This window comes from Gekko japonicus, unplaced genomic scaffold, assembly GCF_001447785.1.
Source record: "Gekko japonicus isolate JY-2015 unplaced genomic scaffold, Gekko_japonicus_V1.1 scaffold971, whole genome shotgun sequence".
Classification (NCBI taxonomy): Eukaryota; Metazoa; Chordata; class Lepidosauria; order Squamata; family Gekkonidae; genus Gekko; species Gekko japonicus.
The window spans coordinates 377124-389173 of NW_015173151.1; the positions used below are offsets into that span (position 1 = coordinate 377124).

At 48.0% G+C, this 12050-nt stretch overlaps 1 protein-coding gene across 1 annotated transcript in view; it reads right to left on the reverse strand.

Annotated features, from left to right (window-relative positions):
• Positions 1–5981: 5981 nt before the first annotated feature.
• The window catches only part of LOC107119780 (zinc finger protein 883-like), a 6862-nt gene continuing 793 nt past the window's right edge, over positions 5982–12050 (reverse strand). Inside the window, exons 2-3 of the mRNA XM_015422374.1 lie at positions 9996–10122; positions 5982–7448 (exon numbers count right to left, since the gene is read on the reverse strand). Of these exons, the coding sequence (XP_015277860.1) occupies positions 6406–7448; positions 9996–10122 (1170 nt within the window). The 3' untranslated portion in view covers positions 5982–6405. The remainder of the gene's footprint in view (positions 7449–9995; positions 10123–12050) is intronic.

The window sequence follows — 12050 nt, forward strand, 5'->3', positions numbered from 1 at the left end:
CTTGAGCAATCAGATCTGCTGCCCTGGAACCCGTCCAGTTAGCGGGCGGCACATTCCTGCTTAATGAAGCTCCAGGCAACAGCTGCAGATTAGGGGTCTGTTTACTTTGGCAATGGGGCTTTCTGCTGGGCATTATCCTGGCACCATAATGAGGGGGATCAACACCCAGATGGCATTTGTGCCAGAGTTTAACTTCTCACTGAGAGCCGCGACTTCTAATTCCATATACACAAGACGCCCTTTTGTACTTGATCTGGATGAATGATCCCGCCATTCACCATCTACAACTGTGGTTACCCTCCTTTGCTTCTGGTAACCCCGGTAATAGTTATGTTTCCCCAGTTTCAATCTCAAATTTGCTTGGCAGCCTCCTCTACTGCAATATGGGGTTAATAATGGCGGCCTATGTTATAAAGTTGTTACAAGGATTCCTGGAATTTGTGTGCTTGTAGCTTGCCCGATCTCATCAGACTTCGGAAGGTAAGCAGGGTCGGCCCTGGTTAGTAATTAATTATCATATCACATTGTGTGTAGGATAGCCAGGAGACCCAAAGATTGTCTGGCAGCCGCAAGTTCTCGCTCTTAGCGTTAGGCTAGTGGCGAGCTAGAATTGTTTTTAGGGGCTGAGAGAGCTCTGCAAGAATTGTGACTGGCCCAAGGTCACCCAGCTGGCTTCAAATGGAGGAGCGGGGAATTGAACCTTGTTCTCCAGGTTAGAGTCTTCTGCTCTTAACCACACCACCAAACTGGCTCTCTGGTTAGTATTTCGATCTGAGAGCACCAAGGAAGTCCAAGGTTGCTATGCAGAGGCAGGCAATGGCAAACCACCACTGAATGTTTCTTGCCTTGAAAACCATCCGGGGTCGGCGTAAGTCAGCTGTGTTACATACTGTTAGGGTTTGGCTGTTTTATAATTACTCTCTGAAGGTGGTCAAATAAAAAGAATATACTCAGCCACAGGTGAAACCACTGACCCATACCCACATTGGGTGTTTTAAGAAGGCCTTCGTTATTGTATCTAATCTTTTCTATTTAGGCCAGCAGTTCCAATTCCCCCTCCAGATATTTCATTTTTTAATTCTAATGACATTTTATCAATTTTAACTTTTTAAATTCTACAGTACTGTTTTCATTAACATAGTCACAGGTTGGTTGGAAGATATCATCAAAATGCAGATTCCGAAAGTTAGATAAATAACAGGGAGACTGGTTAGATCCCTCAAACACATTCTAGGGGCCCCACCTCCCTTCTCCAAATAGCAAAGGAAATCTCTGTGCACTTCTGTTGCCAGCCCTGCTGCGTCTTAGCTTTGAAGTTACCGAGCTGTTGTCAGTCTTAAAGGGTCTGCAGTGATCCCTGCTAAGTCGGGATTCTTCGTGCACAACACACAGCCTGCCCCCCCTCCCGGTATCGTGATAAACAGACAAGACAGCTGCGGCACCTGTCAAATGGTCCAAAGAGGGGAGAAATAAATAAAATGACAGCAGGTACAGAGGGCACTATTTACCAGCGCTTTAGTGCCATCACCTGGTTTCCCAAGGAACTGAAGCCACATCACAAGGCAGGGATTACAGGCAAAGTCATTTTACAGGGGGGCACTCCCCCCCCCAACCCCCCCTTCCTGCATAATTTTTTTGTGAGCTATCTTTGGATTGAAAGGTCTACCGCTCTCCCATCAGCATCTCGCTTTTGTACGTGTGTGCAAGTCAGCTGACGATCAAGACACCAAACCATCTTATTTGTCAGGTAAGTTGTTCTTTTAATAAACTGTAGCACAGAAACGCGGCAACTTATGACCCCCTAACAAGGACAGTAACCCATTCCCAATGATTCCAACCTCCTCCCCCAAATATTGTCGGGATCCCACGTGTGTGCTAGGCAATTCAACCCCCATGCAGTACTTCTGCCTTTCTCCATTTCCACCCAAGTCTTTCTACTGCAACCACCAGCTTTTTACAAGGCATCACTTTATCATTAGATGGCTTTGGCCATGTGTGGCTGTCGGCTTCTTGAACTTCCATGGAGGCTGATGGGGGGGGGGGCATTCTGGGCTACCTGCAGGACCTTGTCCAACCTGAGAGAAGCCAAAGTGCTGAAAGAATGCAAGAAGTCCCAGAAACCACGAGCATTTGATTCGCTGCTCCCTCCCCACCTCTGGTTAACTTCAAACCGAAGGCCAAGCACATCTGGAAACCTTAGCAAAGCAGGCCTCTCTCTCTTATGTGGGGAGGGGGGCAGATTTGTGATTATTTAGTACTGAAGAGGATGGATTCCGGTCATCAGTCTCCTTGGCATGATCTACCTGGGGTACCCTGTCTCAAATTAATTCCTTAATGCTCATCAGCAATGTTAAACGTTTCATAGTTTTCTGGGAAGAACTTCAGAACTGAGATCCAGTGAGGTTCTAGGAAGAAAATGTCTGCGGCAGTCTGGGGGGCCTCGACTCAAGCCTCCCTCCCCAACTTTTGTTTGCCATTGTGCTAGAAGAAGAAAAATGTCACAGCCAATCAGCTGGCAGAGTGTGGACACCAGGAGAGCATGATGTGACCAGGGATTCATTGGTGAAACCAGCAGATTAAGGCCTGGGGAACATTTGGGAAATGTTTTTGTTCAAACGTGTCTGAGACACCTTTCAGCATTCTCTTGATTTTGTGGTTTCCTGCTTTCCATCTAGAATACAGCACCCCTCCCCCGGTTAAAAGATCACCCCAGCAAGTTTATAAGGTTTCTTGCTGGAAAACAGTTTTGGTACTTTGGTACCTGGAGTTCAAAAGGCAGATGGGAGACAAGAATGCCAAGTTAAACAGAAAGGCAGGTTGGGAGGGAAAAACCTGCTCTCTCAGACAGACGACCTTCCAAGCTCGTCGTGTCAGAGTGTTTGTTGTTTTATTGGTTCTGCCCCAGAGGCAGTCCTCAGTGTCACATGTCCAAAAAAAGGGGGGCTTAAAAGCCCCAACACTTTCTTTTCTTTTTCTCTAGGCTAAAAATGCCCGCTGTTGAATCCAACCAACTTGTCTGCTGGTGAAAAATGAAGCAAGGGTCTCCTTTGAGATGCCAAAAAAGTTATGGGGGGGGAATCATGGGACCTCCATGGGAAAGGGAGGGTGTAGTATGGAAAAGAATTGGACGAGATGGGAGTCAAAAAGCTGTCTGGATCCAACCCCAGGTCTCATAGCATTCTAGGTCATTTCTGTTTGTCATGACCCTCATCAGATTACCCTGCAGCTTGCAATTTAGAGACGGACGGCTGTGAAACTGAATACAGAAATGCAGCAGAGTGGAGGCGAGTGGAACGGTTCCTCCCGCACCTTGGAAACAAGGCTCCTGTTGTAGCAAACCATAATGGTCATGCTCTTCGGAGCCACCATCTCCCGGAAGCAGGAGGTATCTGCAAGCCGCAAGGTTGGGAAGGAGAAACAGCTGTCTCACTGTATTTCCCGACCCCGGAAGCATCCCAGAGGGCTGCACACAGAATCTTGGCCCCAATCTCCTTTCCCAATCTAGCCCTCTCTGCCTAGTTGTTCCCATTTTCACCCAGTGATTCTGGAAGAAGCAGGGGAAGAGGAAGGCGTGGCGTAAGAGCGGCTTTTTCATGTCAACCAGGATCACAGAAGTCAGCAACAACCAGAGCGAATGGAAACATGATGACGTGCTTCCCCCCCACTCTCTGCTACAGCACCCGATAGGTTCTATTTCAGCTCTGGAACCAAATTCAATGGGTAAGACTGCGGGGTGGTGGTGGTAGAGATAAGGAAGGAAAACGATTCAGTGGCAAAGCACTGCTTGATGCACGGGAAACTCCTGTTATCAAGAGATGGATTCATGATCTGATACCAGCAAGGGCCGAAACGTAAGCGTTCAGATGGTCAGCAGGAGATAGATCCTTACGAGGATGCTTATGATGGGTCTCATGAGAATGTGCCTTCAGGTTGCAACTCGCAACTGACTCCTGGCAACCCCAACCGTGGGATGTTAAAGGCAAGAGATGAGCAGCGGTGGTTTGTCGTTGACTTCTTCCATGTAGCAACCTCCGTCTTTCTTGGTGGCCTCCCATCCAAGTGTTGGCCATGGCTGACCCTGCTTAGCTACCAAGCCATGATGAGCTTGGGCCAAACCGGGCTGAAACCACAAACCGCTTCTGGAAGAGCAAAATTATAGTCAAACACTCAGCTCCGACTCATGAGCTGCTTTGTTTTGTACCTCTGCGAGGGTTCCAAGTTTCTGTCTCTAGAAGAAAACATCCTGCTAGCAAAGGCCCCAGAAAAGGAGGGCACACAGAATGAAGTTTGGGCACCAAGCAGAATTGGCTGCAGTTCTGGCACGGAGGAAAGGAAATGAAAGCCGCCTCTTTCCTTCTAGGATGGAATTTCAGCAAAACTGGGACAAGGTGGTTCAAAGGGCCAAAAGGTGACTTTGACCCAGACAGCCCAGGCAAGCCCGATCTCGTCAGAAGCTAAACAGGGCCAATCGTGGCAAGTATTTGGATGGGAGACCTCCAGAGAATAGTAGGGTTGGGAGACAGAGGCAGGCTATCAAGCCACTGCTCTGAACATCCTCCATGCCCAGCTGTCATGATTTCCAGGCACGGAAACACACGCATACACACACACATGCAAAAATATGAGGAATTTCAGACAGACGATATATTCCGGAAGAGGAACGATTCCCAAACGGTTTCTGGTCTGTCATTTCAGACAGAACCGTTTTAGAACCGGTTCCCTACCGGAATATATTTGTAATTTCAGACACAAACGCTTCTGTCCCGTTTAGGAAACGGGGCTGAAGCGTTTTACCTGTCAACCGCTTCCGAGTAGTCTTCAGTTTCCTCTCCCGGTTCCGATGCGCTTTTCCCCGCCGGTTTTCGCCCGCGTGGGTGATCTCCGGCTTTTTTTTTTAAAAAAAGTTTGCTTTATAGCGCTATAACGGAACAGCAGTATATCAACCCCATTGGAATGCCTGGAGAATTTTGTTATAGTGCTATAGCACTATAAAGCGAACGTTTTTTTAAAAAAAACCGGAGATCACCCGCACGGGCGAAAAACGGCGGGGGGAAGCGAGGCAGGCTGAAAACGCAAACCGCTTCAGATCCAGCTCTTTACCAGAAGGGGAAAGCCATGTGTGAAATGGCAGCCCTATACCGGTTTACTCCACGACGAATCAAAAACGGCTTCAAAACGGGTTAAAAAGGGTAATGTGAAATTCCTCTATGTTATTACAAAGGCCAAAGGTGTGTTTTGGACTTCTGTCCAAAGCCTGCCTTGCATCACTGAGGGACCCTGACCTTTGATGACTCGTCTGAAAAATGAGGACAAGAGAGAAGTATACAACGGTGATGTTGGGAAGCCAAACTAAGCCCGGCCACAGCTGGAGACAGCAGCACTGTTCTGTTTTTCCTACTGCAAAATAAAAGGGAGGGGGAGCTTGTGCATGTGTGTTTGTGTGTGTGAGTTCTCTCTGTGTGTGTGTGTGTGTGTGTGTGAGAGAGAGAGAGATCTAAGAATAAGAAGGAGCGGAAACCAAAGCTGCCATTACCCAACGATACCCGACAAGCCACCTCTGGCAAGCCTGGGCTCCAATTCTGCCTCCCTCTGTGGTGCCAGACAAGCCATCTTCCCTTAGTTCCCTCATCTGGAAAAGTAGGGATAAGAATGATCCACCTCACTGGGCCACTGACGAGAACTGGAGCGCTGCTTTGGCCTTACGGTGACTGTGTCAACCAATGGTCAAACGTTCAGACCAAGATAGAGGATAGGATTCTTTCAGTTGAATAGTCCCACTGTGAAAGGCAGCAGTTGTGGTCGAGTGTCACCTGCACAATGCTGAGGAAGACCAGTGGACAAAAGGAGTTTAGAAAGTGGGTGAGGGTGTCTCCGTGCCAGAACAGTAACACAGAAAAGAGTCTGTTCAGAGTAGTTGACCCCATCCATCTCTATTTCCCCAACCCTTCTCAAATCCTTTAAGAAGCCAATCCATCCTTGCCTACACTAAAATATCTTCATCATGGTGATAACATTTTGTTGATCAGAGAGTCTTCAGGGCGCTAGACTATTGTGAGAAACTTCCGGTTCCATTCTCGAATAGATTCAGCATTGGGTCCTGATCCAATACTACAAGCTGCCATTGTCGGGGTGTTTGGACAACAGGGGATGGACACAAAAGGGAAATGTGTGTGAGATCTTTGGGTCCATAAGACAACATTCTACGGGAAGATCCACTTTGTCAAAATGGTTTGGAAACCATGACGGTAAAGCTCCGTTCCCTCAGTGGTACCAAAGAGAAACAGCAGATAAGGTGAGTGGAGAAAATTCAGTATCAGGATTAAAACTCTCTTGCTCTCTTGGAATATCCACGTTCTGGTTATAAATCCCCCCCAAAGGGTGAGCGTCGCTGCCCTTGGTGTATTGTTAAGAACTTGCTCTTGGGTGGAGTCTCTGGTGCTTGACAAGAGTCTGTCTCTGACGGAACCTCCTTCCGCACTCAGCGCAACGATAGGGCTTCTCTCCTGTGTGGATCCTCTGGTGGATGATGAGGTCGGCCAGCCGGATGAACCTCCTCTCACACTCGTCACAGGGGAAAGGCTTCTCTCCGGAGTGGATTTTCTGGTGCCTGGTGAGAGAGGACAGCTGGTTGAACCTTTTCCCGCACTCGGCGCAGCTATGAGGCCTCTCGCCTGAGTGGGTACGTCGGTGCCTGTGAAGGTGTGAGAGTTGGTTGAACCTCCGGCCACACTCGTCACAAGTGTGAGGCCTCTCTTCCGAGTGCGTCCTCTGGTGCCTGGTTAGAGCCGATGAGGCGATGAACCTTTTCCCGCACTCCGGGCAGCCGTAGGGCCTTTGGCCCATGTGGATCCTCTTGTGTACCGTGAGGGCCGAGAGGTGGCTGAAACACTTTTGGCAGTAGGTGCACCGATACGGCCTTTCTCCCGTATGGATCCTCTGATGGCTGATAAGATGCGCTCGCTGGCTAAAGGTTTCCCCGCACTCGGTACAGGCGTGAGGCTTCTCTCCCGTATGGATCCTCTGATGCCTCGTGAGGTGTGAGAACTGGTTGAACCTCGCCCCGCACTCGGCGCAACGGAAAGGTTTCTCTCCCGTGTGAATGTGCTGGTGCTTGGCCAAGTCCGACGGGCAGTTGAAACGCTTCCCACATTCAGTGCAAGGGTGGGGCTTCTCCCCAGTGTGGATTCGTTGGTGCCTGGTGAGGTGGGACATCTGAATGAAGCTTTTGGGGCACTGGCCGCAGTGGTAGGGTTTCTCTCCCGAGTGCGTTTTCAAATGCTTGGCCAGGCCTGAGGGGCGGGTGAACCTTTTCCCACACTGAGCGCAGGCGTGAGGCCTGTCCTTCCTGTGGATGCCACTGTGAGCCCGGAGCTCCTCCTCTCCCCTAAATCTTTTCCCACAGTCTGGACACTGGAAACACTGTCCAGCTCTTCCTAGAAACTTGGCACCTGTGGAGTGGGAAAGAGAAATTAGATATGATGGGGGGAAGTGCACAATTAAAAAAAAGTAGATGGGAGATGAGGTTGTGGTGGGCAATTTGTTTTTCCTGCACTGTAATAGAAGTGCGGAATTCTGTGGCTAGACTGCTGACTGGAGTCAGTTACCAAGATCATGTGACTCCCAATATTACAGTGTTTACACTGGGGTCTGATTCCTTCCTGAGTTCAAGTCAAAGTGTTGTTTTTGACCTTTAAAGCCATAGATGGCTTGGGACCAGGGTGTCTCAAGGACTATCTTCTCCCATATGTTTCTGCCTGGGAACTAAAATTACAGAGAGAGGCCCTCCTGAGTGTCCCATCAATGAAAGAAGCTTGTCTGGTTGGTACACAAGACGGGGCCTTTTCAGTAGCAGCCCCACAATTATGGAACAATCTCCCCAGGGAGGTGTGCCTGGCCCCTTCGTTGTTGATCTCCAGGAGGCAGTTCAAGACAGTTTTATTTAGGACCACATTTGATTAGTTTAAATTCTTTGGCAGACCACCAGTTTTAAATTATTGATTTTATGTATATGTTTTTATGTTTTTTATTGTGTTTTGTTGCTGTTTACATTGTAAGCTGACTCGAGTTCCTGTAAATTAGAAAGGCAGTTAATAAATAACTTTAATAATTAGTGTTGTGTTACAAAAAAAGCCAGACTTAGTCACATTAATAAAAACATCCATAAGATACAAAATACAATTATAATTAACACACTGCAGGGAATGACTGTATGTGTATGGGATTAAACCAAGTTTAGACTGCTGAATTGCATCTCATGCAAGAGGGGAGATTTGAACTTGCGACTTCTAATTCTCATCTCTCACTTTTAGTCACAACACCTTACCAGATCACTACACTACACCGGCTCGCTGTTGACGGATAGTCAAGTCACACATTGCAAAGTGCTCCTGTTGCCCAGATATCCACTCTGCATCTTGTCAATCAGACGCACTCTGGGAATTCCATGCTCAGAATAATTCAGTGATTTGGGTACCATGACTTGGCACAGGAAGATGATTAAGCAATCCAGTTTTCCAGATCTGTATCAGGTCAAGAAGACAGCTAGGGGAGGGCTTATGCCTTGTATGCCAGAACCCTGTCTACACATGCCTGGGATTTAAGTTCGGCACAGGGAACTCCCAAAGGATGACTGATTGGCAGGATTTGGGGAGGACATGTGGGGGACATTAGGACTTTGTAAAGTGTGAACTGGCCTGTACTTGTACTCTCACAGATGAGCGTAAAAAGCTGCTTTATGGTATGGAAGACCTGATTCATCTACCGCACTGCAGCGAGGTCCCAAAAGGAGATCTTTTTCAGACCTGCTCCTTTTAATCCTTCTACTGAGAGATGGGCTATGCCCAGGGCCGGCTCACTCACTAGGCGAACTAGGCGATTGCCTAGAGCGGGATGGCCCTTAGGGGCACCAAACTGCACCCGGCCCTGTACTCTGGGAGTTTCTTGATTATTTGTGTTTTTATTCTTCCTAAAATGCATTTATTTTTTAAAATTGGTGGGCGCACGGGGGGGGGCATAAGGGATCCTCGCGTAGGGTGCAAAATAAGCTGAAGCCAGCCCTGGCTATGCCTGGGACCTTCTGCATATCAACCACATGCTCTATGAATGAACATATGTGCCCCAAAAGCCTCCTGTCTGCTATCATGAGCCGGCATGCCAGAAACCCCCAGTACTGCAAAAACTTTGATACCAAATGAAGAATAAACCAAGCTATTTTACAACCTGTACATTGTTGGAGGAGTAGCGTAACCCTTTAGAATGTTGACTGATAAACCAGAGTCTGCATGTTCTAATCCCAAAGAGTGTTGAGTTCTTTTTGGAAGGAGCTACCGTAAGTGGTAGAGCATCTGCCTGGCACGCAGAAGGTTCCAGGTTCAATCCCTGGCATCTCCAACTACAAGTATCACAGCTGGTAAAGCCAGGAAGGATATCTGCCTGAGATTTTTGAGAGCTGCTGTCAATCAGAATAAACAATATAGGGTTAAATCTGTTGAAGGCAACTTTGTAAGTCAGGAGTTGAATCATTCGGAGCAAGTGAGCTAAATTGCTCCGGAGCACTAGGATATCAGTTGGATCCAGCCACTTTTTTGACTCAATGCCACCCAATTCTTCTCCTTAGTACAACCCTCATCCTACGTGGATTTTGTCAGGTCTCATGATCCACAGCACAGCCTTTTTGGGTGGTCAGAGGATTCTCTTCCGTCCCTTTTTCAGCAGCAGAAAAGTGGTTGGATCCAACCCTATACGTTTTAGACAGCAGTTTCTGATTCTCCATGCCATTCCCTTCACACATTTTTCTTCTGTCAGAAATCGTTACTACAAACTCAAAGCAGCAGAGGACCACCCAAAATGTGTGTGAGAGAACACTTCATTTAGTGTTTTCAGCCAGAGAGAAAGCCAGATTCACAGGATAAGAGTGAGAGGAGAGGCTGAGAGAGAGAGAGAGAGTGAGAGAGAGAGAGTGAAGGGGCTGGCACAAGGCGAATCCCCGTCCTTACCCAGTGAGCTGGCATTCCCGTTGTCTTGCTGCCTGACTTCTTTGTGGTTTTGCCTCGGCCTGGCATTTGCTGGAGGACGTGACGTCTCAGAGCAGTTTGTGGTCCCCCCTTGAAGCGATGCCGTGACCTGAAACAGGTGCAGCAATTCCGGTGAGACTGAGGAGGGGGAATTTTAGGGCTGTTTTGTTTTGCCTCATCTTGCCATTTACTGAGGAAGTAAAATAATCTCCCTCAACTGAAGCCTACAAATGTCTGCTGCTTCTTACTCCAGAGCAGGCAAAAGCATTACACTCTTGCTTTGTTCCGACCATTACTCAAGTCATCCGTGGCAAGACGTAATCCACCTTGAGTCCCCGTGAGTAAAATAAAGGACATTCTGTACTGCAGGCTGGATCCTGCCTGCTTTTCGCACAACCTTCCCAGTTCCTTTCCATACAATAGACCTGTCTTCCATGGATTTTGTCCACACAGGTCTCATGATTCTCAGCATAGCCTTTTCAGTCGTCAAAGGCAATGCCTCCGTACTTTTCCACTAGCAGAAAATCTAGCTGGATCCAACTTAGTGCCTGATCCTCTGTAGGCCCCAGCCCTGACAAGTCAGTCTTACCTGGGCTCTCTTGCTTTGGCTTTCTCATTACAGGTTGGGGCAAATGGATGTAACCTTGAGAATTCTTCACAAGAAGCTGCTTTATACTGAGCCTGACCATTGGTCTGTCAAGGTCTACTCTAGGGCTGCCAACCTCCAGGTGGTAGAAGCCAAAAATGAGAGATCACGGGAGGAAGTGGAAATCCAAAAACAACATCCGTGACAGAAATAACGAAGAGTTATTAGAGAGTCGACATGGAATGTTTCCTTCAAGAGTTGATAAGTAGTAATTGATAAGAATTGTGATTGCTACACACTCAGATAAAGCAGATATTGTGAAACGAATTGTTTACATTGTGCAGCGTTCGTTAAAGTGTGAGCGATAATAGAAGAGAATATTCTATAGCATTACTAGAGTAAATGATTTTGCAACAGATCTTTATTGACTCTCCGTTGTTTTTGGATTTCAACCTCCAGATGGTGGTTGGCGATCTCCCACTATTACAACCAGTCTCCAGGCAACAGAGATCAGTTCCCCTGGAGAAAATGGCCACTTTGGAAGGTGGACTCCGTAGCATCATACCCCATCGAAGTCCCTCCCCTCCTCAAAGCTCCCCCTCCTCAGGCTCCACCCTCCAAATCTCCAGGTATTTCCCAAACTGGAGCTGGCCACCCTAGTCTACTCTGATTAGCAGAGGCTTCCCAGGGTCTCGGGCCAAGGTCTTCCACAGGACCTGATCCTTTGAGCTGGAGACACCAGGGATTGAACCTGGCATCTTCTCTGTGCAAAGCAAATGCTCTACCACTGTGTCAAGGCCGCTCCTGTGACCATTTGCTCGGGAACTGTGGATTCACCTCCTTGAGAAACCATGTGGCTAAGCATCTGCAGATGTCTTCTCTGTTGCTTCCAGACTGCTCCACAGCAATGTGGACGTAGCAGTCCTCTGAGACACCCCACAGTGAGAAAGGCTGCACCACCCCTCACAAATATGTTTGGAGACCAGTCTAGAGTTGCCAGCTTTGGGTGGGAAAATACTTGGAAATGTGGGGAGTGGAGGTTGTTTGGAAGTTGTTTGGAAGCAGCAGCAGCAGCACTGCATGACGTGAAATAAGGGGACAAAAGAAGAAGCAAGTTTGTGGACTGTAACTGCAATAGAATCATTTTTTTCCCCACAGTGAACTTTGGTGGGGTGCACCTTTGGTTAATGACTGTGGTCCAATTGAGGCTTGAACCACCTGGATGCTGGCAACCCCAGATCAGTCCTAGAATTTGTCTTCAGAATCAAGCCTTGGACTTATAAGGATGTGCTTGCCTCTGAGTATGTGCATGTACTCTCTGCTGAATAACCACAGCTAGCTGTCCGTCTAGGACTAGGACAAGAACTATCAGAGGAATGACTTTTGGATCTGTGGGAATCCCCCCCCCCCCCACTTGGGCCCCTCCAAGAGCACCAAGAAAAAACGCCTTT